The sequence below is a fragment of the Scyliorhinus canicula genome, chromosome 2 (assembly GCF_902713615.1).
Source record: "Scyliorhinus canicula chromosome 2, sScyCan1.1, whole genome shotgun sequence".
NCBI classification, from domain to species: domain Eukaryota; kingdom Metazoa; phylum Chordata; class Chondrichthyes; order Carcharhiniformes; family Scyliorhinidae; genus Scyliorhinus; species Scyliorhinus canicula.
In genome coordinates this window covers 86,752,677-86,778,874 of record NC_052147.1, presented here as the reverse complement: position 1 = coordinate 86,778,874, position 26,198 = coordinate 86,752,677, and the positions used below count along the sequence as shown (strand labels likewise).

General features: G+C 46.9%; 1 protein-coding gene across 3 annotated transcripts in view; it reads left to right on the top strand.

The window, feature by feature from the left end:
* Positions 1–26,198, top strand: part of LOC119955646 (tau-tubulin kinase 2-like) — a 355,242-nt gene that overhangs the window by 222,397 nt on the left and 106,647 nt on the right. For all 3 annotated transcript variants that reach the window (XM_038782088.1, XM_038782072.1, XM_038782081.1), the window contains exon 8: positions 14,698–14,790. In XM_038782088.1, the coding sequence (XP_038638016.1) occupies positions 14,698–14,790 (93 nt within the window). The remainder of the gene's footprint in view (positions 1–14,697; positions 14,791–26,198) is intronic.

The window sequence follows — 26,198 nt, the reverse complement described above, 5'->3', positions numbered from 1 at the left end:
TTATACAGGTAAATCATAAGATCGCACAGGAGGCTTTTTGACCTATTAAATCTATCTCTTTCAGAGAGCAATCGAGTTAGTTCCACTGCTCCACTCTTTCCTCATATCCCTGTGATCCTTCCCTCTTTCAAGCCGCATCCAATTAACTATTAAAAAATGCTACTGAATCTGTGTTCACCACCCCAACAGGCTGTGCATTCAAAATCCAAATCACTTGTGTTTTTTTTAAAGAGCTGTTTCTTGTGGCACCTTTGTTTCTTTTTCCAATCACTTTAAATTTGTGCCCACTCGTTGTTGACCCTTCAACCATTAGAAACAGGTTCATTGTTAAACTATCTTAACTGTTCATGTTTTAAACACCTCGATCAAACCTCCTTTCAGCCACCTCCGCTCGACAAAGAACAACATCAGCATCTCCAATCAGTCTACATAATGATTGAGCCTCAACCCTGGAACCATTCTGGTGTGTCACTTCTGTACCTTCTCTAAAGCCGTCACGTACTTCCTAAAATATAGTGCCCAGAACTCCAGCTGGAGCCAAGCTCATTTTCTGTAGGTTTAGCATTACTTCCTTATTGTTGTACTGTCTGCCTCTATTTGTGAAACTCTGAACTCCACATGCTTTATTAACTGTTTTGCTAACCTGTGCAGCCACGTTTGAAGATTTGTGCACAACATCCCCAGGTGGCTCTTTTATGCTCCCCTTAAAATTTTACATTTCAGATTGTGTGTGTCAATAGATAAACAGAATATTTGTTAGTTGTAGTGTTTTTTTTACCTGAAATACGTTAACAGTTTCTTTTACAATCTAAAATGAAGCTACAGTCATACTTTTAAAATTCAAGCTTACCATTGTCAAAGAATAAAGAACAGTACAGCACAGGAACAGCACATGCCCTTCAGCCTTCCAAGCCTGCTCCGATCATGATGCCTGGCTAAACTAAAACCTTCTACACCTCCGGGGTCCGTATCGCTCTATTGCCATCCTCTGAATGTATTTGTCAAAATGCCTCTTAAATGTCGCTATCGTACCTGCTTCCTCCACCTCCTCTGGCAGCAGGTTCCAAGCTCTGACCACCATCAATGTAAAAAAAAACTTGCCTCGCGCATCTCTTCTAAACTTCTCTCCTCGCACCATAAACCTGTGTCTGCTAGTAATTAACTTTTCCACCCTGGGAAAAAGCTTCTGACTATCTATCCACTCTGTCCATGCCACTCATAATTTTGTAAACTTCTATCAGATCGCCCCTCAACCTCCGTTGTTCCAGTGAAAACAATCCGAGTTTATCCAACCTATCCTTATAGCTAACACCCTCCAGACCAGCCAACATCCTGGTAAATCTCTCTGTATACTCTCCAAAGCCTCCACATCCTTCTGGCACAGCAGGGCAGGAAGGAAAATGGCAGGGCTATAGTGATAGGGGACTCGATCGTAAGGGGAATAGACAGGCGGTTCTGTGGACGCAATCGAGACTCCAGGATGGTATGTTGCCTCCCTGGTGCAAGGGTCAAGGATGTCTCGGAGCGGCTGCAAGACATTCTTGGGGGGGGGGGGGGGGGGGGGAAGAAGGGTGAACAGCCAGCTGTCGTGGTGCACATAGGCACCAACGATATAGGTAAAAAACGGGATGAGGTCCTACAAGCGGAATTCAGGGAGTTAGGAGTTAAACTAAAAAGTAGGACCTCAAAGGTAGTAATCTCAGGATTGCTACCAGTGCCACGAGCTAGTCAGAGTAGGAATGTCAGGATAGATAGGATGAATGCGTGGCTCGCGAGATGGTGCAAGAGGGAGGGATTCAAATTCCTGGGGCATTGGGACCGGTTCTGGGGGAGGTGGGACCAGTACAAACCGGACGGTCTGCACCTGAGCAGGACTGGAACCGATGTCCTAGAGCTGTTGGGGAGGGTTTAAACTAATGTGGCAGGGGGATGGGAACCGATGCAGGAAGTTGGAAGGTAGTAAAACAGGGACAGAAGCAAAAGGAAGTAAGGGGAAAAGTGCAAGGCAGAGAAGACATAGTCAAAAATCTAAAAGGGCGACAGTACAAGGTACAGTGACTGAGGGGAGCTCAGTGAATAGGCCCAGTAATAACAAAAGGAATAAAACTGGAGATGTTAAGACTCAAAACAGAGGTAAAAAAACCAACATAAGTGTACTTTACCTGAATGCTCGTAGTATTCTGAATAAAGTAAATGAGTTGATGGCACAAATCATCGTAAATGACTATGATTTAGTGGCCATTACTGAAACATGGTTAAAGGATGGTCACGACTGGGAGTTAAATATCCGAGGGTATCAAACTATTCTGAAGGACAGAGTGGATGGTAAGGGAGGTGGTGTTGCTCTGTTATTTAAGGATGACATCTGGGCAATAGTAAGGGATGACATCGGTGCTATGGAGGATAAGGTTGAATCCATTTGGGTGAAAATCAGGAATAGTAAGGCGAAAAAGTCACTGATAGGAGTAGTCTATCGGCCACCAAATAGTAACGTTATGGTGGGGCAGGCAATAAACAAAGAAATAACTGATGCATGTAGAAATGGTACAGCAGTTGTCATGGGAGATTTTAATCTACATGTCGATTGGTTTAACCAGGTCAGTCAAGGCAACCTTGAGGAGGAGTTTATAGAATGTATCCGCGATAGTTTCCTAGAACAGTATGTAATGGAATCTACGAGGGAACAAGCGGTCCTAGATCTTGTCCTGTGTAATGAGACAGGATTGATTCATGATCTCATAGTTAGGGATCCTCTCGGAAGGAGCGATCACAATATGGTGGAATTTAAAATACAGATGGAGGGTGAGAAAGTAAAATCAAATATTAGTGTTTTGTGTTTAAACAAAGGAGAGTACAAGGGGATGAGAGAAGAACTAGCTAAGGTAGACTGGGAGCTAAGACTTTATGGTGGAACAGTTGAGGAACAGTGGAGAACCTTGCAAGCGATTTTTCACAGTGCTAAGCAAAGGTTTATACCAACAAAAAGGAAGGACGGTAGAAAGAGGGAAAATCGACCGTGGATATCTAAGGAAATAAGGGAGAGTATCAAATTGAAGGAAAAAGCATATAAAGTGGCAAAGATTGCTGGGAGATTAGAGGACTGGGAAATCTTTAGGGGGCAACAGAAAGCTACTAAAAAAGCTATAAAGAAGAGTAAGGTAGAGTATGAGAGTAAACTTGCTCAGAATATAAAAACAGACAGTAAAAGTTTTTACAAATATATAAAACAAAAAAGAGCGGCTAAGGTAAATATTGGTCCTTTAGAGGATGAGAAAGGAGTTTCAATAATGGGAAATGAAGAAATGGCTGAGGAACTGAACAGGTTTTTTGGGTCGGTCTTCACAGTGGAAGACACAAATAACATGCCAGCGACTGATAGAAATGAGGCTATGACAGGTGAGGACCTTGAGAGGATTGTTATTACTAAGGAGGTAGTGATGGGCAAGCTAATGGGGCTAAAGGTAGACAAGTCTCCTGGCCCTGATGGAATGCATCCCAGAGTGCTAAAAGAGATGGCTATGGATATTGCAGATGCACTAGTGATAATTTACTGAAATTCACTAGACTCTGGGGTGGTCCCGGTGGATTGGAAATTAGCAAATGTGACGCCACTGTTTAAAAAAGGAGGTAGGCAGAAAGCAGGAAATTATAGGCCAGTGAGCTTAACTTCGGTAGTAGGGAAGATGCTGGAATCTATCATCAAGGAAGAAATTGCGAGGCATCTGGATAGAAATTGTCCCATTGGGCAGACGCAGCATGGGTTCGTAAAGGGCAGGTCATGCCTAACTAATTTAGTGGAATTTTTTGAGGACATTACAAGTGAAGTAGATAACTGGGAGCCGATGGATGTGGTATATCTGGATTTCCAGAAAGCCTTTGACAAGGTGCCACACAAAAGGTTGCTGCATAAGATAAAGATGCATGGCATTAAGGGTAAAGTAGTAGCATGGATAGAGGATTGGTTAATTAATAGAAAGCAAAGAGTTGGGATTAATGGGTGTTTCTCTGGTTGGCAATCAGTAGCTAGTGGTGTCCCTCGGGGATCCGTGTTGGGCCCACAATTGTTCACAATTTACATAGATGATTTGGAGTTGGGGACCAAGGGCAATGTGTCCAAGTTTGCAGATGACACTAAGATGAGTGGTAAAGCGAAAAGTGCAGAGGATACTGGAAGTCTGCAGAGGGATTTGGATAGGTTAAGTGAATGGGCTATGATCTGGCAGATGGAATACAATGTTGACAAATGTGAGGTTATCCATTTTGGTAGGAATAACAGCAAACTGGATTATTATTTAAACGATAAAATATTAAAGCATGCCGCTGTTCAGAGAGACTTGGGTGTGCTAGTGCATGAGTCACAGAAGGTTGGTTTACAAGTGCAACAGGTGATTAAGAAGGCAAATGGAATTTTGTCCTTCATTGCTAGAGGGATGGAGTTTAAGACTAGGGAGGTTATGTTGCAATTGTATAAGGTGTTAGTGAGGCCACACCTGGAGTATTGTGTTCAGTTTTTGTCTCCTTACTTGAGAAAGGACGTACTGGCGCTGGAGGGTGTGCAGAGGAGATTCACTAGGTTAATCCCAGAGCTGAAGGGGTTGGATTATGAGAAGAGGTTGAGTAGACTGGGACTGTACTCATTGGAATTTAGAAGGATGAGGGGGGATCTTATAGAAACATTTAAAATTATGAAGGGAGTAGATAGGATAGATGCGGGCAGGTTGTTTCCACTGGCGGGTGACAGCAGAACTAGGGGACATAGCCTCAAAATAAGGGGAAGTAGATTTAGGACGGAGTTTATGAGGAACTTCTTCACCCAAAGGGTTATGAATCTATGGAATTCCTTGCCCAGTGAAGCAGTTGAGGCTCCTTTATTACATGTTTTTAAGGTAAAGATAGATAGTTTTTTTGAAGAATAAAGGGATTACGGGTTATGGTGTTCGGGCCGGAAAGTGGAGCTGAGTCCACAAGATCATCCATGATCTAATTGAATGGCGGAGCAGGCTCGAGGGGCCAGATGGCCTACTTCTGCTCCTAGTTCTTATGTTCTTATGTAACGTGGCGACCAGAATTGTACACTATATTCCAAATGTGGCCTAACCATTATTCTGTGCAGCTGCAGCATGACTTGCCAATGTTTATACTCAATTCCCTGCCCGATGAAACCAAGCATGCCATATGCCGTCTTGACTACCTTATCCACCTGCATTGCCACTTTCAATGATCTGTGGACCTGTATGCCCAGATCTGTCAGTACTCCCAAGGGTTCTGCCATTTATTGTGTACTTCCCACCTGTATTAGACTTTCCAAAATGCATTACCTTGTCAAAAGCTTTATCGAAGGGACTTCCGGTTGCGGCTATGCCGAGCTAAGCCGCACGTTCGGCAGCTCCCGCTATTTAGGGACTTTTGGGCCGTTTCGAGGGCCCCAAATGGCGCTGTTTTTCCGCATCCCGGTGGCGTAAGGTGCCTGGAAGAACTTGCCCCACACTATATGGTGCTCACCCGGAGTGGGACGAAGAAAAAGGCTGCAGCAACTCCCGCAAAAAACGGGGGAAGGAAAACAAAATGGCGGCCGGCGCAACACCCGAGGACTGGTGGAAGTGGGCGCAGGAGCAACAGGCCTCGCTCCTACGTTGTTTTGCTGAGCTGAAGGCTGAGCTGCTGGACTCCATGAATGCAACTACGAACAAGCTGCTTGGGACCCAGGCGGCCCAGGAGGAGTCTATTCGGGAGTTGCAGCAGCAGGTCGTTGAAAGGGAGGAGGAGGCCATGGTCCTTGTGGGGAAAGTGGAGTTGCACGAGGCACTACCTAAAAAGTGGCAGGACCGCTTGGAGGAGCTGGACGTTCGCACGAGGCGAAAGAATCTGAGGTTCCTGGGTACTGGCGGAGGGGCTGGAGGGGTCGGATCTCCCGGCGTATGTGACCACGATGCTGAGCTTGTTGATGGGAGCGGATTCCTTCCATTTGCCCCTGGAACTTGAGGGAGTGCACAGAGTGATGGCCAGGAGGCCCAAGGCAGGTGAGCCCCGAGGGCGGTGCTGGTGTTGTTCCACCGTTTCAGTGACCGGGAGTGTGTGCTGCGCTGGGCCAAAAAAGAGAGGAGCAGTAAATGGGAGAATTCGGTAGTGAGGATCTACCAGGACTGGAGTGCGGAGGTGGCTAAGCGGCGGGCCAGGTTCAACCGGACGAAGGCGGTGCTTCATGCCAAGCAGGTCAGGTTTAGAATGCTGCAGCCTGCGTGCCTGTGGGTGACATACAAGGACCGGCACCACTACTTCGAGTCCCCGGAGGAGGCGTGGGCCTTTGTACAGGCGGAGAACCTGGACTCGAACTAGGGCCTGGGGACATACTTTGGCCGTCGTTGTTTCCGCTGTGGCTGTTTTGTTTCAACAGTTTCAACTTTTTTTAACTTCGACATGTGTGTTATGTATGCTGATTTTGTGTTTGCTCTGTTTACGGGTGGGTTTGTTTGTTGGGCATGGTTGTGGGTTAGGTGGGAAGTGTTGGGGGTTTGTGTTTTATATGTTCTTTTCTGTACGGGGCTGGGGATTGAGGTGAAACTGGATTTTGGGGAACTGCGTCAGAAGGGTGGGGTGTGGCTATGTGAAAGTACGGGCTTTCCTCTGGTTTCCCGCGCTGCGGGGCAGGGGGGTGGAGCTTGCGGTGGGGGCGGGGCCTCTACGGGTCTTGTTTCCCGCGCTGCAGCAATGCCAGGGAGGTGAGGCAAGAGGGGGATGACCCCATGTCGGGAGGGGATAGGTTTTGGCGGGAGCTGCCGGGGTCAGCAGAAGTCAGCTGACTCACGGAAGTACCATGGAGCGTCGCAACTAGGAGGGGTCCTAGCTTGGGGAGGGGGGGGGGAGGAAGGGGGGGGCGGGGGGAGAGAGAGGGGGGGTGGGGGGGATACCGGGTTGCTGCTGGAACGACTAGGAAGGAGCCGATGGGGGCCGGGGGGGGGGGGGGGGGGGAAGAGGAGAGGTGGTATCGCCATGGGGAACGGGTCGAGCGGGGTGTGCTGGCCTGGGGCGAACATCTGCCAAGCTATGGCTAGTCGGCGGGGGAGGGGGGGCTGGTTGCCCTCTGATCCGGCTGATTACCCTCTGATCCGGCTGATTACCCTCTGATCCGGCTGATTACCCTCTGATCCGGCTGATTACCTGGAACGTGAGGGGGCTGAACAGACTGGTTAAGAGAACCAGGGTGTTTTCCCATCTGAGGGGGTTGAAGGCGGACGTGGCTATGCTCCAGGAGACCCACCTGAATGTGACGGACCAGGTTCGTCTGAGGAAGGGGTGGGTGGGGCAGGTTTATCATTCAGGATTGGACGCGCAGAACCGGGGAGTGGTGATTCTGGTGGGGAAGAGGGTGGCGTTTGAGGCGGCTGAGGTGGTGTTAGACAAGGAGGGCAGATATATCATGGTGAAGGGTAGGCTGCAGGGAGAGAAGGTGGTGCTGGTGAACGTATATGCCCCGAATTGGGATGATGCTGACTTCATGAGGCGATTGTTGGGCCGCATCCCGGACCTGGAGGCAGGGGGCCTGATCATGGGGGGAGATTTTAACACAGTGCTGGATCCCACACTGGACCGGTCCAGTTCAAGGACGGGTAGGAGACCGGCGGCGGCCAAAGTGCTGAGGGGATACATGGACCAGATGGGAGGGATGGATCCCTGGAGGTTTGGGAGACCGAGAGCGCAGGAGTATTCCTTTTTCTCTCACGTCCATAGGGTTTATTCCCGGATAGACTTTTTTGTCCTGAGCAGGGGATTGATTCCGAGGGTGCAGGATGCCGAGTACTCGGCCATAGTGATTTCGGACCATGCCCCGCACTGGGTTGATCTGGAGATGGGAGAGGCGCGGGACCAGCGCCCGCTCTGGCGCCTGGATGTGGGGATGCTGGCGGAGGAGGAGGTGTGTAAGAGGGTTTGGAGAAGCATTGAGGGGTAACTGGATACCAATGATACGGGGGAGGTCCAGGTGGGGATGGTCTGGGAGGCTCTGAATGCAGTGATCCGGGGGGAGCTGATCTCCATCCGGGCCCACAGGGAAAGGAGGGAGAGGAAGGAGAGGGAGAGACTGGTGGGAGAGCTCCTGGAGGTGGACAGGAGATATGCGGAGGCACCGGAGGAAGGGTTGCTGGGAGAACGGCGCAGTTTGCAGGCCAATTTTGACTTGTTGACCACCAGAAAGGCGGAGACACAGTGGAGGAGGGCGCAGGGCGCGGTATATGAGTACGGAGAGAAGGCGAGCAGGATGTTGGCGCATCAGCTCCGTAGGCGAGATGCGGCTAGGGAAATTGGTGGAGTGAAGGATGGGGGTGGAAATGTAGTGCAGAAGGGGACAGAAGTAAACGGGGTCTTTAGGGACTTTTACGAGGGACTGTACTGGTCGGAACCTCCGAGGGGGAGAGAGAGAATGGAGAGCTTCATGAACATGCTATGTTTCCCAAGTGTTCAAGAGAGGCTGGTAGAGGGGCTGGGGACGCCGATAGAGGTGGAGGAGCTAGTCAGGGGGATCGGACAAATGCAGGCAGGTAAGGCCCCGGGGCCGGACGGGTTCCCAGCGGAATTTTACAAAAAATATGCGCACCTGGTGGGTCCCCTGTTGGTGCGAACCTTCAATGAGGCATGGGAGGGGGGGGGGGGGCTTTGCCCCCGAAGATGTCGCGGGCACTGATCTCTTTGATTCTAAAACGGGATAAGGACCCCTTGCAGTGCGGATCATATAGGCCTATCTCGCTCCTTAACGTAGACGCTAAGTTGCTGGCGAAGATCCTGGCTACCAGGATAGAGGATTGTGTGCCAGAGGTAATTCACGAAGATCAGGCAGGATTTGTCAAGGGGCGGCAGCTCAACACGAATGTGCGGAGACTGCTCAATGTTATCATGATGCCGGCAGTGGAGGGGGAGGCGGAGATAGTGGTGGTGCTGGACGCAGAGAAAGCGTTTGATAGAGTTGAGTGGGGGTACCTGTGGGAGGTGATGGAGAGGTTTGGATTTGGGGAGGGATTCATTAAATGGGTGAGGCTGCTTTACGCGGCTCCGATGGTGAGTGTAGTCACAAATGGAAGGAGATCGGAGTACTTTAGGCTCTATCGAGGGACCAGGCAGGGGTGTCCCCTGTCCCCCCTGCTCTTTGCACTGGCGATTGAACCGCTGGCCATGGCATTGAGGGAGTCAGAGAAATAGAGGGGTCTGGTGCGGGGTGGGGAGGAGCACCGGGTATCGTTGTATGCGGACGACCTGCTGTTATATGTGGCGGACCCAGAGGGGGGAATGCCGGGGGTGATGGAGCTGTTAGCGGAATTTGGGGGCTTCTCGGGCTATAAGCTAAATTTAGGAAAGAGCGAGGTATTTGTAGTGCACCCGGGAGATCAAGAGGAGGGAATTGGGAGGCTCCCTTTCAGGAGGGCAGTGAAGAGTTTCAGGTACCTGGGGGTGCAGGTGGCCAGGAATTGGGGGGCTCTCCATTAGCTTAACTTCACCAGACTAGTGGAACAGATGGAGGAGGAATTTAAAAGGTGGGACATGGTGCCGTTATCGCTGGCGGACAGAGTGCAATACGTCAAAATGACGGTTCTCCCGAGGTTCTTGTTCCTCTTCCAGTGCTTGCCCATCTTTATCCCTAGGGCCTTTTTTAAAAGGGTGACCAGCAGCATCATGGGATTTGTTTGGGCACATGGCACCCCGAGGGTGAAGAGGGACTTCTTGGAGCGGGGTAGAGATTGGGGGGGGCTGGCGTTGCCCAACCTCTCGGGGTACTACTGGGCGGCCAACGTGTCGATGGTGCGTAAGTGGGTGATGGAGGGGGAGGGGGCAGCATGGAAACGGATGGAGAGAGCTCCTGTGGGGATACAAGCCTGGGGGCCCTGGTAACGGTGCCGTGGCCGCTCCCTCCCACGAGGAATACCACGAGTCCGGTGGTGGCGGCTACCCTCAAGATTTGGGGGCAGTGGAGGCGACATCGGGGAGAAGTGGGGGGCTCGATGGAGGCTCCATTAAGGGGGAACCATAGGTTCGTCCCGGGGAACATGGATGGGGGATTTCAGGGATGGTACAGAGAGAGCATTAGACAGCTGAGGGACCTGTTTATCGACGGAAGGTTTGCGAGCCTGGGGGAGTTGGAGGAGAAATTTGGGCTCCCTCCGGGAAACATGTTTAGATATCTGCAGGTAAAAGCATTTGCTAGACGGCAGGTGGAGGGATTCCCTGCGCTCCCCGCGAGGGGGGTGAGCGACAGGGTGCTTTCGGGGGTCTGGGTCGGGGAGTGTAAGATATCCGATATCTACAAGCTTATGCAGGAGGTGGAAGAGGCATCAGCAGAGGAGCTGAAAACAAAGTGGGAGGGGGAACTGGGGGAACAGATCAAAGACGGGACATGGGCTGATGTCCTGGAGAGGGTTAATTCTTCCTCCTCGTGTGCGCGGCTTAGCCTCATTCAATTCAAGGTGCTGCATAGGGCCCACATGACTGGGACGAGGATGAGTAGGTTCTTTGGGGGTGAAGATAGGTGTGTCAGGTGCTCGGGGAGTCCAGCGAACCATGCCCATATGTTCTGGGCATGCCCGGCACTGGAGGAGTTCTGGAAGGGGGTGGCGAGGACGGTGTCAAGGGTGGTGGGATCCAGGGTCAAACCAGGATGGGGACTCGCGATCTTTGGGGTTGGGGTAGAGCCGGGAGTGCAGGAGGCGAAAGAGGCCGGCGTGCTGGCCTTTGCGTCCCTAGTAGCCCGGCGAAGGATTTTGCTACAATGGAAGGACGCGAGGCCCCCAAGCGTGGAGACCTGGATCAATGACATGGCGGGCTTCATTAAGCTGGAGAAGGTCAAGTTCGCCCTGAGAGGATCGGTGCAAGGGTTCTTTAAGCGGTGGCAACCTTTCCTCGACTTTTTGGCTCAACGATAGGGTACTGGGACGGTAGCAGCAGCAACCCGGGGGGGGGGGGGGGGGGGGGAAACGATGACTATGTTTGTTTATTTTATTTAAATTTGATTTATTTAATTTAAATTTATGGTTAAGTTCTCTTGTGGGGGTGGGGGGGTGTGGGATACATGCGTTGTTACGGTTTGGGGGGAGTTGCGGGTGTTATGGGGCAGTTTGTTGCATATTATTACTTGTTATATTTTTATATTTTCTGTAGAAAATTCCAATAAAAATTATTTTTTAAAAAAAGCTTTATCGAAGTCCACGTCAACAATATCCACTGCCCTACCTTCATCAATCATCTTCGTCACTTCCTCTAAAAACCCGATCATGTTAGTGAGGCACGACCTCCCCTTCACAAAACCATGCTGCCTCTCGCTAATAAGGCCATTTGTTTCCAAATGGGAGTAAACCCTTCACCGAAGAATCCTCTCCAATAATTTTCCTACCACTGACTTGAGGCGTACCGACCTGTAATTTTCTGGATTATCCTTGCTATCCTTCTTAAACAAAGGAACAACATTGACTATTCTCCAGTCTTCTTGGACCTCATCTGTAACCAAAGAGGAATCAAAGATTTCTGTCAAGGCCCCAGCAATTTCCTCCTTTGCCTCCCTCAGTATTCTGTGGTAGACCCCATGAGACCCTGGGGACTTATCTACCTTGATGTTTTTCAAGATGCCCAACACCATCTCATTTTTGTTATCGACATAGCCGAGACTCTTTACAGATCCTTCCCTAGACTCATCATCTATCAAGTCCTTCTCTTTTGTGAATACTGATGCAAAGTATTCATTTCATACCTCGCCTATTTCCTCTGGCTCCATACATCGATTCCCTCCTCTGTCCTTGAGTGGACCAATCCTTTCCCTGGCTATCCTCTTGCTCTTTAAATATGTATAAAGAGCCTTAGGATTCTCCTTAATCCTGTTTGTCAATGACTTTTCATGGCCCCTTTTAGCCCTCCTGACTCGGTGCTGAAGTTCCTTCCTACTTTCTTTATATTCCTCAAGGGCTTCGTCTGTTCCCAGTCTTCTAGCCCTTAGGAATGCTTTTTTTTCTTGTGAAGAAATAGAACAGTGCCTTTAGTCCATACGTGCAAAGTCTGTTTTCTTCTGTTCTTGTGTTTCCTCTCCTAAAGGAAGACAAGTTCCTGCATGTCTGCTGAACTATGCCAAAGTATCTATACAATCATGTATCAATCAAGGCAGTCACTAATAAGTTATTCAATGCTAAGAAATCATCGCAGAAAATAATCATTGCAAGTGTATTAATAGCAGCACTTAGCAGATCAGGAGTAGAACTCTTGGCTGATAGTTCTTTCCCTGAAGACAATTGTAGTGCCCTCTACTGATTGGGACCAGTGTCCAAACATATGAGGAGGGATTTTCCGTGCCCCCGGCAGGGTGTTTATCTGTGGCCTGCTGTTGGCTGGCGGTGGGATATTCTGGTTCCACTATTGTCAGTGGGATTTTCCATCGAATTCACCCCTCACCACCGGGAAACCAATGGTGAGGTTTATCATTGGTGGGACCAGAAGATCCCGCTCGCGAGAACAATCGGAAACTCCACCTGCCCATGACCTCTCTGGTTGGTATAGCTCGTTACCATACATTCATACATTTACTCAAGTGAGCCCTTAAACCTACTTGAATATAAAGTGTTAGGATACTGGACCAGGCCCCAACCTTTTTTAGTATACTGGGTGAGAACCCTGAACAATTTTTCTATTTGTAAAACTGAGAGGAACGTTCAAACAAACGTTAGTTTAAACACAGAATTAACCACATTAACATCAAATAAATAGCGTTACAATTATCAGTTAAACAGTTCTTAAATAAAAGGAAACACTTGAATTTACTATCTATACTTCCTGCTAATTCCAATTAAGCAACCCAGTACAGTTCAAATGCCACTTATAAATAAAATTAACAAAACAGATCACTTGCTTATCTGTGTAGATAGTTTTCGAGAGAGACCTTTTCAAGAGCATATCCAGTGCACTTCTTTCTTTGTCAGACTCAAATCCTATGGTAAACTGTTGTTCAACTTAAAATATTTAAATAGACTGTAAAACTACAGTCAGACCTGGCTCCTCCCATTAATTACATCACCTGTGTCTCACTAAGTTCCATGACTTGTTTATCGAGGACTAAATACAATCCCTCATAACTTGCCTACACTCCAGAGAACCACCCAAAATATAAAAAATGTTTCATTAGCCCTTTATCTATAATCAGGTAAGTGGTTGGAATGAATGATTACCACACCTTTTATGACTCTTTAATTACAGCGTTAGCAGACATACTGCCTGTACATATTTTAAACCAGGGCTTTTAATAACATTACTGCTACAAATATGAAAAATAATATATATAAATTTCTTACATAAGATTTTTGAGTTTGTTGAATGATCCAATTTTGATACAGCATAAACAGCTTCCATCACATTATTGTGTCTCATAACATTGACTTAATACGTTAAGATTTTCAAATGTTGACATCTTTTACTTGTGAAGGCATAATAAGTATGCCAATCATTTTTAATCACCCTTCAGACCACAGCCTCAATGTCATTAATAACCCATTATTTATCAGACCTGAGGGAAAATCCGTACATGTTTATGGATAGCCTATTATCCTCCATCTGCCGTTGCACTTGCAACAGCTTTTTAACCATTACACTTCTCGAATTTTGATCTTTTGAGCATCTTTGATTTTAATCATTCCACCATTGGTGGCCATTCTTCAATTGCCAAAGTCCTCTACTCTGGAATAACCTGCCTACACCTCTCAGCCTCTCTACCTTTCTTTCCTTCTTAAGGCACAGCTTAAAACCTACTTCCCTGACCGAGCCTTTGGTCATTTGATCTAATGTCTCCTTATGTGGCTCAGTGTCATATTTTATTTTACAATACTGCAATGAAGTGCTTTGCAATGTTTTATTACATAAAGTATCCTATATGAAAGGTGTTATTGTATGAGTGAAAATGCACCAAGATTAAGATTCCGTTGTATTGCAAATTGGGCAAAGTGGTTAAAATACTGAAGTAATTGAAGGAAAAAATGATCATGTGCTTGCTGGTTATCAACTAATTTTATTTTTATAACCACTGCAACATTGTAAATACATAAAATTAGAAATGAAATAAATAATATTTTTTTTAATTAAATTGTTTCACTGTGTCCCCAATGTTAATTTAGGCTTTCAAAATTTTTATATTTTAGTCCAATTTAAAGAAATTATTGCAGCGCACCCTTAATGGCGGTTGTCCCACCGATCCATTGTACAGTGCCAGATGCAATTATATGTTTATCCCAGTGCAGCATGCTTCCATGGCAACTGGTTCAGGGCCTTGCGGCAAGGTACTGTGGGAGACTAAAATGTACAGCTGCAACTCTCCAAACTGACAGGACTAACCAACATTTTCTCTTCAATGTTTGCAGTTGGAAGAATTGCCATAGCGCCATAACTATTTTGACAGTAGTTAATAACTCCTTTTAAAGAAAAGAAATCACAGCACAATTAATGTGTCGAAGACCACTTTATAATTTGTTTTTTTAAGATGAGGAAGTCTTTATGTCAGAATGTCTGTTTTATAAACACATTATAGATCTCAATGTAATATCCAGTAAATTTTTTAATGAGTAAATAAAAACTTTTAGATTTCATTGCTGATTGGTCTGAGAAAAGATCTGACAACATTGTTTTCTCTATCCAGTTTTCTGATGGTATGTGGTGTTTCTCATGCTTACGGATTTATTTTAAAAACAGGAAATGGGCCGCCACGATGACCTTTGGTCCTTATTTTATATGTTGGTGGAGTTTGTCGTTGGGCAGCTACCATGGAGGAAGATAAAGGACAAGGTATTTATAAAAACAATAAACCGAAGCACAAAGGCAAAATTCAATGTACTGCTGAAACATTACAAAGACTTCCATTCAGTTAATTACATACACAGCAACTGGAATGGACGTTTGGGCTTATTGGGAATGGGGTCCTTTGTGGTTTGTCTGATATCTTGACTGCAGGGCTTATATGTCTGCACAATGTCTTTCATCATTAGAAGCTATCTGTATTAATAAAGTGTGATTAAACATTCATGAGACTGAGGTTGAAGTTAAAGGTCCAGAATTCACAGCACCTGCTGGTATTCATATGTACAATCCATTCTTAATTCTCAAGTAATTCTCTGCACTTGGATAAATTATAAACTGCAGCCTGTTATAGCATCCGTAGTGCTACCTGGCTAATTTAGCTAACTGAGCACAGACTGGGGATTAAACCTTGTCCTTTCCGATCCGCATAGATCAGTCAGATAACGCATAAATGAGTTGAACCATTTGGAAAATAATGGGTTTTACTTAACCTAGCTATGAACCTATTCCAGGGGAAACACAATGGGTTTTGCCTTTGTTTTTGATAAGAGTCAAAGCCTATGTGGATGAGATATGATATTTTTGTTTTTGTAAAATATTTTTACTCCCCATTTTCACATTTTCTCCAGAATTTACACCCCACCCGCAAGCAGTAAATGGTAACAAATACAAAGTAAATTTCCTTATCAACAACAACGATCCCATCCTCCCACCACCCCAAGCAATGACCCACCTGACAATATAAGCATCAAATAGAACAAACCCTCCCACGGTGGAACAAACAAAGGAGAAATAATAGAGAAAGGAGTTAGGAATCGCCCATGGTCACCATTAACATATAGAGTCCTCTTCTCTTTCCCCCCCCCCCCCCCCCCCCAATTCAATGCCATCCAATCCCCGAAAGAGTACCGTAGATGACACCCATGCATTTCAAGCCCCCCTCCCTGGCTCCTCCCCTCCACTTCCTCTTACAAAACTCCCCCCCCCCCCCCCCCCCATAATCTTTCCACCCTGGCTAAACTCATCGGGACCTATTCTGCCAGGCTCTGATGGCCACAGCCCCTCCCCCCACCTCACTCCCGTCCACTGGTCGGCTTAAACCGGCCAGCCTGGAGGCCCCCGCCCAGGTCTCTTTCCTCCTTGCACGGCCCCAGGAAAACCAAGAAATCCCCTTTAGCACACAAACCCCGCATACACACCCTAGCTCCAAAGAACCATCATTGCAAGTGAAAGTCCTATCTCTTCCTTTGTCCAAGTATATACAACGTTGGCTCATTTAGCACATACACCCTCCGCAGTGAAAAAATACAGTTACATGAGGCTACATCAGTACATGACCATTTCTCAATTCAGCCACAGTCCTTCTGCCTTCTCAATCTCCTCTGTTGCTTCCGCCGTCCCAAAATAAAAGTCCTTGGATTTGTAGGTCACCCTCAACTTAGCTGGGTATACTATGCCATACCGCACTTTACTGATGTACAGCGCCTTCTTCACCCGGCTGAAGGCAGCCTGCCTCCTCGCCAGCTCCACCGTAAAGTCCTGATATATAGAACATAGAACAGTACAGCACAGAACAGGCCCTTCGGCCCTCGATGTTGTGCCGAGCAATGATCACCCTACTTAAACCCACGTAACCTGTATACCCGTAACCCAACAATCCCCCCATTAACCTTACACTACGGGCAATTTAGCATGGCCAATCCACCTAACCCGCACATCTTTGGACTGTGGGAGGAAACCGGAGCACCCGGAGGAAACCCACGCACACACAGGGAGGACGTGCAGACTCCACACAGACAGTGACCCAGCCGGGAATCGAACCTGGGACCCTGGAGCTGTGAAGCATTGATGCTAACCACCATGCTACCGTGAGGCCCCGTGTGTACTAGCTGCAGCCCACTGCACCACCCGCTTCTGCTTTGCCCAGCACAGGGCCTTCTCCTTCACAATGTACCTACAGAAACACAGTCACTACTCTTGGCGTCTCACTCTTCTTTAGTACAGACCTCCACGACCGATGAGCCCGATCCAGTTCATATTGGGAGGGATCATCCCCCTCCCCAAATAGCTTCGCCAACATTATGGCTAAATGCTCAGTCGGCCTTGGGCCTTCCACTCCTTCGGGAAGGCCCACTATCCTCAGATTCTGTCGCCTAGATCTGTTTTCCAAGTCGTCCATTTTGCCTCGCAGATCCTTGTTAATCTCTATCACCTTCCTCATCTCCTTCCCCATCGAGGTATGTTGATCGCTGTGCTGTAACAATGCCTCTTCCACTTCCTTCAGCGCCTCGCCTTGCTCCCATACCTCCGCCATTGCGTTCAATATCGCCGCCCTCACCGGGGCAATCACCACCTCCACCAGCACTTTCAATACCGCCCCCATCTCCTTCCTCATCGCCTCCATGTGTTTTGTGAACTGCCTTTCGAGTTCTGCGGCCATCACCGTAGTCATTTCTTCAGCCGTGGGCAATGCGGCCTCCCCTGGTGCCCCAGCCTCCATCTTTCTAGCCATCCCCGTGGTGACCTTTCCACTCCCAGATGGACTTTCAGCTGTTTTTTTTCACAGCCGTTTTCTTACTTGTTCTCGGCATCTTCCTTCACTATGCCTTCTCCCTGCTTTTGCCACCTCTGTTACCCCTGGGACCGGACATTAGATCCCGAAAATGCCGTTCCTGAACGGGAGCCCTCCAATGTGCGGCTGCCTCCCTCCCGCCGTCACTGGAAGTCTCCGAGATATGATGATATTTAGCCAGTATCAGTATAAATGTTAGTGGTATTATTAAGGTTGACTATTATTAAGGTTGACTATTATTAAGGTTCATGCGCAAAAAATATACAATCCTACTGAAATCTGTTTTTTTGTTGTCACCATTGTATAAATCTTACCAAGGAGAAAATGCTGGGAAATCTCAGCAGGTCTGGCAGCATCTGTAGGGAGAGAGAAAAGAGCTATAGTTTCGAGTCCAGATGACCCTTTGTCAAAGCTAAAAGACATAGAAAGTGGGAAATATTTATACTGTGGAGTGAGAATGAAAGATGAATCATAGCCAAAATACCAAGGGAAAGAGTGCTAATGGCAGTCGCCAGAGAGAATAAAAAGTGTGAAAGGCCAAAACAGCAGAGAAACTAACATCAGAGGGTAAACTCTGACAGATGTAGACGTGGGGGAGGGGAAAAGGTAAGGAAAAGGGGATAAGGTGGGGGGCGAATATGTATAGAAAGAAAGACAAGAAATAAATAAATGGTAAATGACAGTTAAAATGAAATGGAATGAAAACAAGGGGGTCGTGGTGGAGTAGAGCTAATCATCTGAAGCTGTTGAATTCGATGTTGAGACCGGAAGGCTGCAGCGTGCCTAACCAGAAGATGAGATGCTGTTCCTCCAGTTTGCATTGAGCTTCACTGGAACATTGCAGCAGGACAAGGAGGGACATGTGGGCATGGGAGCAGACTCTTGTGTTAAAATGGCAAGCACAGACCGAAGGTGCTCAGCAAGTGATCACCCAGTCTGCGTTTGATCTTTCCCATATAGAGGAGATCACATTGGGAGCAGCGAATAAAGTCATAGATGTTTACAGCATGGAAACAGGCTCATCGGCCCAGCTGGTCCATGGTGCCCAGTTTTTATCACTTGCCTGCATTTGGCCCATATCCCTCTATATCCACCCTACCCATGTAACTGCCTAATTGCTTTTTAAAGGACAAAATTGTACCCGCCTCTACCACTGCCTCTGGCAGCCCGTTCCAGATGCTCACTAACTGTGAAGAAATTTACCCTCTGGTCTCTTTTGTATCTCTCCCCTCTCACCTTAAACATATGCCCTCTAGTTCTAGACTCCTCTACCCTTGGGAATGCAATAGACCAAATTGAAAGAGGTGCAAGTGAAACGGTGCTTAACCTGATATGAGTGTTTTGGGCCTGGGATGTTAAGCATGGAAGAGGTCATGGGAAGGTGCCATGGGTGATGGGAGAGGTGGTGGGTATGGTGGAGGAGTGGACTAGATTATCTTGGAGGGAGCGGTCTCTGCAGAATGTTGACAGAGGGAGTAAAGAGAAGATGTGTTTGATGGTGGGATCACGCTGGAGTTGGCGAAAATGGAGGCAGGATTATGGTTTGCTGGTGGGGTGAAATGTGAGAACAAGGGGGACTCTATCCATGTTCTGGGAGGGGGCTAGGGTAGTGGCATGGGAGATGGGCTGCACACTGTTGAGGGCCCTGAGAACAACTGTAGGTGGGAAATCACGGTTGAGGAAGAAGGAACACATTTTCGAAGCACCATTTTGGAAAGTGGCATCATCGGAGGTCCTCTGCTAAGTGGAGGGGGATAAATCAGGGAGAGCTGGAGCATCGGCTTTCCTTTTATGTGCATACCTACTTCTCTATATTACGGAGGAGAGCCCAACGGCAGATGCTACCTTTTTGCTTTGCCAAGACCAGTTTTAAAAGCCAGCGATTTAGCCCAGTGAGCTAAACCAGTTGTGCAGTTCGTTGCAGTGCAGAAACAACTTGCAGAGTTTTGTGCATTTGGCAATTCGTTAGATGATTCATTTAGGGATCGTTTAGTGCGTGATTTGAAAAATGAGGCCATTCAAAGAAATTTATTAATCGAACATAATCCACGTCTGAAGACCGCATTTGATATTGCTGTTTCAATGGCGCCGCATCTAAGGCGGCTTCTCAGCTCGGAGTGAGTATGAGGATCCATAAATTTGCTTCCCCCAGAAGATGCCTACCCAGCATGTGTCATCACTGTGCAAAAAAACGCCATTTACAGGCTGATTGCTGGAGCAGGGCCGGCCAATGTAAAAATTGTGGCAGAACTGGCCACACAGCAAGAGCTTGCTGGAAAAATAACTTCTTCAGAGAAGAACATTCAAAAGAAGGCAGAACTCATTCAGAGGAAGAAATAAAACAAATTCAACTAAGAAAATTCAGAATGTGGAAGAATAACAACCACAATGAAATTAAAATAATTCTTTCCAATGAAGAATTAAAGTTGTCAATCCAGAATGAGTGACACTATTTTTGGGTAGTGCCAAAGTTTAATGGGCAACCTATTAAAATGGAGATCGATAAAGGGGCTGCTGTCTCCCTTATTCCTGAGAAGGAAACTTAGCCTGCTGCTTGTAAAACCAACAGATGTGATCTTGAGAACCGATACTGAAGAGGTGGTACCACTGAGAGGTTACATCACAGTCAAGGATGAGCTAGGTGGACAAACCACAGAGTTACAACTCAAATGTGGTGAGAGGAGGTTTTCCAGCTCTATTTGGCTGCTTTTAGGTGTGGCACAGTGGTTAACACTGCTGCCTCACAGCACCAGGGACACGGGTTCAATTCTGGCCTTCACAGAATCACAGCATAATATAGCACAAAAGAGGCCCTTCAGCCCATAGAGTCTGCACAGAAGCATGAAAAACACCTGACCTACCTAATCCCATTTGCCAGCACATGGCCGATAGCCTTGAATGTTATGACGTGCCAAGTATTCAGCCAGGTACCTTTTAAAGGATGTCAGGTATCCCATCTCTACCACCCTGCCAGGCAGTGCATTCCAGACCATCGCCACCCTCTGGGTAAAAAGAATATTCTTCAAATCCGCCCTAAATCTCCTGCTCGTGACCTTGAACTTGTGTCCCCTTGTAACTGACCCTCCAATTAAGGGGAACTGCTCCTCCCTATCCACCCTGTCCATGCCTCTCATAATCTTGTCAGGTCGCCCCTCAGTCCTCATCTGCTCTGGCAAAATCAACCCAAGCCTATCCAACCTCTCGTCCTAACTTAAATGTTCCATCACAGACAACATCCTGGTGAATCACCTCTGCACTCTGTCCATTGCAATCACATCCTTCCTGTAATGTGGCGACCAGAATTGCACACAGTACTCCTGTTGTGGCCTCACCAAAGTTCTGTAAAACTCCAACATAATAATCATAATCGCTTATTGTCACAAGTAGGCTTCAATGAAGTTACTGTGAAAAGCCCCTAGTCACCACATTCCGGCGCCTGTTCAGGTAGGCCGGTACGGGAATTGAACCCGCCCTGCTGGCATTGTTCTTCATTACAAGCCAGCTGTTTAGCCCATTGTGCTAAACCAGCCCCATGACCTCCCTGCTTTTATAATCTTTGCCTCGATTGATAAAGGCAAGTGTCCCATTTTTACTTTTCGCCATCCTATTAATCTGCCCTTCTGCCTTCAGAGATCTGTGGACAAACAAGTCAAGCTCCCTTTGTTTTTTGGAACTTCCCAGTGTCACGCCATTCATTGAATACTTCCTTGTCACATTACTTCTTCCAAAGTGTATCACCTCACACTTTTCAGGGTTAAATTCTTTCAGCCACTTTTCTGCCCATTTGACCATCCCGTCTATATCTTCCTGTAACCCAAGACACTCCCCCTCACTGTAAACCACCCAGCCAATCTTTGTGTCATCCGCAAATTTACTGATCCTATCCCCCACATGGTCATCTATGTCATTTATATGAATGACAAACAATAAGGGACCCAGCACAGATCCCTGTGGTATGCCGTTAGACACTGGCTTCCAGTTACTAAGGCAGCCATCTGTCATCACCCTCTCTTACAGCTAAGCCAGTTTTGAATCCACCTTATCAAATTACCATGTGGGACCTTGTCAAAGGCTTTGCTGAAATCCATGTAAACTACACCAACTGCACTACCCTCATCTACACATCTGGTCACATTCAAAAAATTCAATCAAATTTGTTAGACATGACCTCCCTCTGACAAAGCCATGCTGACTTCTTGACCAAACCTCGCCTCTCCAAGTGGAGATAGATTCTCTCCTTCAGAGGTTTCTCCAATAGTTTCCCTACCCGAAGTGAGACTCACTGGTCTATAATTTCCTGGCTTATCTCTGCAACCTTTCTTAAGTAGTGGAACCACACTCACGGTTCTCCAGTCCTCTGGCACTTCCCCCAAGGACAGCGAGGAATTAAAAATTTGGGTCAGCCTCTGCAATCTTCTCCTTCACTGCCAAGGCATCCTGGGACACAATTGATACGGACCTGGTGATGTGTCCACTTTTAAGCCTGCTAACACCTCCAACACCTTGTCACACCCATGACAATTTGCTCAAGAACCTCACAGTCTCTCTCCCCGAGTTCTACGTCTACCTCCTCATTCTCTTGGGTGAAGAAAAATATGAAGTACTCGTTCAACAACCTACCAATATCCTCTGGCTCTGTCCACAGATTTCCCCGTTGGCCCCTAATGGGGTCCTATTGTTTCCCTGGTTATCCCCTTCCCATTGATATACTTATAGAATATTTTGGGATTTTCCCTACTTTGGGTGATTGTATGCTTGTAGCTTGCATGTTTTCCCTGTGCCTCCATGGGTTTCCTCCAGATGTTCCGGTTTCCTCCCACAGTCCAAAGATGTGCAGGTTTTGTGGATTGACCATAATAATATGTCCCTTAGTATCCAAAGATGTGCAGGTTAAGTGGGGTTATGGAGATAGGTTGTGTGGGTGGGCCTAGGTAGTTCTTTAGGTGGGTCAATGGAGACTCGATGGGCCGCATTGCCTCTTTCTGCACTGTAGACATTCTGTGATTCTTGGCTGGAAAGCATTAAATTGAATTAGAGTAGTGTGAATGGAGGAACTCGCACAAAGTTACTTTTGGTGGCCAGGAATTGATGAAAATAGAAGGTGAAAAGGAAATCTGAAAGAAGTCTTTAAAATTGTGAGAAACATCAATTGAGTGATGTGGAAAAATTACTTGCACTTTTGGATGAGCCCAGAATAAGGCTAAATGCCAACCAGATAGCTAATAATGGATGAAATATGGAATTTAGGAGTTTTTATGAGAATCTGGAACTTGTGGTCATATTGAGTGGTTGGAAGATGGAACACACTCCTACTCTCCCTCGCGGGGAGAGTCCAGACGATCAAAATAAACGTACTGCCCAGGTTCCTCTTCCTGTTTAGATCCATTCCGATCTACATCCCCAAGGCCTTTTTCAAAGTGCTGGACAAACATATCATGGCATTCGTATGGGGGGGGGGGGGGGGGGGGGGGGGTATAAAAATGCTAGGATCCCAAAGAAGGTCCTACAAAAAACAAAATCCGGGGGGGGCTAGCCCTCCCGAATCTACAATTCTACCACTGGGCGGCAACAGCCGAGCGAGTAAGGGGATGGAGCCAGAAGCCGAGTGGGTGCGTGCGGAGGAGGCCTCCTGCATGGGGACCTCTCTCCGGGCCCTCGCCACGACAGCACTCCCATCCCCACCCAAAAAACACTCCAGCAGCCCAGTGGTGACAGCCACTCTCCAATCCTGGAACCAACTGCGGCAGCAATTTGGCCTGACCAAAATGTTGGACAAGGCTCCCATCTGCAACAACCATAGGTTCACACCAGCACTGACTGACGTCACCTTCAAAAGGTGGAGGCAGGACGGGGGGACACTGACAGTCAGGGACCTATACACGGACGACAGGATCGCAACACTGGATGAACTGGCAGAGAAATTTCAGCTAGCCGGGGGGAACGAGCTACGTTACCTGCAGCTCAAAAACTTCCTACGAAAGGAGACCAGGACGAACCCACAACCGCCACGACAGACACTACTGGAAGACCTACTGGACGCAAGTATCCTAGAGAAAGGGAACTGTAGCGACATGTATGGCCGACTGGTAGAAAGGGACGACACCGTACTGGACGCAACAAGAATGAAATGGGAGGACGACCTGGGGATTGAGATAGGGTGGGGACTCTGGAGCGAAGCACTGCAGAGGGTCAACTCCACCTCCACGTGCGCAAGGCTCCTGACGCAACTAAAAGTGGTACATAGAGCCCACTTAACAAGAAACCGTATGAGTAGGTTCTTCCCGGAGGTGGAGGACAGATGTGAACGGTGCCAAAGAGGCCCAGCCAACCACGCCCACATGTTCTGGTCTTGCCCCAGACTTGTGGAGTACTGGACAGCCGCCTTCGAGGCTATGTCCAAAGTGGTGGGGGTGAGGGTGGAGCCATGCCCGATAGTGGCGGTCTTCGGGGTTTCAGACCAGCCAGATCTATTCCTGGGGAGGAGGGCGGACGCCCTTGCCTTTGCCTCCCTGGTCGCCCACCATAGAATCCTGTTTGGCTGACGGTCAGCAGCACCGCCCAGCGCTGCAGACTGGCTGTCCGACCTCTCGGAATCTCTCCAAATGGAGAAAATCAAATTCGCCATCCGAGGGTCAGACAACAGCTTCCACAGAACGTGGGAGCCATTCATACAATTATTCCGGGACCTGTTTGTGGCCAACGAACAAGAGGAAGAATAGTCGGGTGGCCAAGAATCAGGGGAAAATGGGCGGTGGGGGGCTACGGGTTTGTTATGGGGGTTTGATGGCTAGCTAAGGCTCAAAACCAAACTGTAAATAATTCCCTATAAACATGTGCCTCGGCCATATTGGGGAATGTAAAATATGTATGCCGGCTAAAGGGGGCGGCCACAGTTGTTATCATGAAGATGCTTACCTGTAAATAAACATCTTAATTTTTGCGTTTTTTTTTCTTGTTATCTAATAATTTGTAATTTGTTGGATATAAAATATGAAAACTCAATAAAAAACATTTCAAAAAAAATATTGAGTGGTTGAAGTACACAGCATTGACAAATATGTGATGAAGCTTGAAGGAAATTGTATGTTGGTATGAGGGCCTGGGATTCCACAGTGCTTTGCTGCTTGAACTTATGGTACGAAACCATGAACATAAAAAAGGTACCTAGTTGAAAATCATCATGGGCCAAACTTGCATTTTTATGTATTTATTGTTTTATGAAAGCTCAATCTCTTCCAGAAAGTAAGGAAGATTTTGCCATTATCATGTCTTGGTTTTTCTAGTGGTCGTACATTTATAAGGCAAGTAAAGAATTAGTTATCCACCGAGCTACAACGGTGGTATCTCCAGAGCAGGCAAAAAAGGGATTACAAATCTTGCAATTTTGACATCTCCAATATATTTAGGGGCTCCTTCAATTGGAGGAAATGGAGAAAAGGATTCTCTTGAGGAGGGTAAACAGCAGAGATACAAAATGCCCCTGTAAAAATGTTGTTATAAGAGTATTTTTATTGTTCTTGTGTTCTCACCCAAAGCAATTTTAAGGCCATTGCTACCTACTGAACGATGGTGAAGCAAATCAGAATTTATTCTGATTGGGCCGCATAGGGAGCGTGATTCCCATATAATGTATTTAGCAAAAAGATGCTAATGCAGTGGAAAGCATTCAGAAAAGGGCAACAAAGGAGACTGCAGTAGACCATTTAGCTGAGAAAAGGGGAATGAAGCAGCATATAGTTGAGATAGAAAAAGAAAATCAATTATAAATTAAACCTTTTGTACAAGAGGTAGTTCATGGAAAGCAGAGTTTCATTTAAACCACGCATTACATTGCCTCAGACTGCCCAAAGCGCTTTTTTGAAGTATAATCACTGTTGTGTTCAACATTCCCTCTAAGGTCTGTTTGTTATGAATGGTCAGCTTGTTGCACTGTGCAATTCCCTCAGAATTAACCCACATATGTGCATCCTGAAGGGAATGTTGTTTGTAATTGATGCACACCCCATAATTTAGGGAGAACCTTGATTGTCATAATAATCTTTATTGTCACAAGTAGACTTACATTAGCACTTCAATGAAGTTACTGTGAAAAGTCATGTGGAAATATTGCAGCTAATTTGCCCACAGCAAATTTGTGCAAACAGCAATGTGATTTTGACCAGTTAAACTGTTTAATTGTTGATGATTGAGCGATAAATATTGGCCAGGACTCCACTATTATTTTGCAAAAAATGCCATGATTTTGCTTGCCACCTTCCTGCAAATCCTCTCTGAGAATAGACTGGCAACTTAGACACATTATTTGAAAAACAGGTACAGCACTCCCTTAGTATTGGCTTTGGGAGTGTTGCCGAGGGACCTAAAGTTCCTGAAATGGGCTTGAATCCACAAACTTCTGAATGGGAAGTGCGAGTGTTGATAAGCTATAGGAGCAGAATTAGGTCATTTGGCCCATTGAGTCTGCTCCGCAATTCGATCATGGCTAATCTCATCATGGCTTTAACTCCACTTTCCTGCCTGTTCTCCGTAACCCTTCAGCTCATTACCAATTGAAAATCTGTCTAACTCCTCCATAAATTTACTCACTGTCCCGGGAAGTAGTTTCTCTTCAACTCTGCTTTAATTTCGCTACCTCTTATCCTAAGACTAATACCTTTCGTTCTAGAATGCCCCACAAGAGGAAGCATCCGTTCCACGTCTATTTTATCCATGGCTTTTATCATCTTGTATACCACAATTTGATCTCCCCTCATTCTTCTAAACTCTAGAGAGTATCGGCCTAATCTCTCACCAAACAACAAATGCCTCATCTCTGGAATCAACC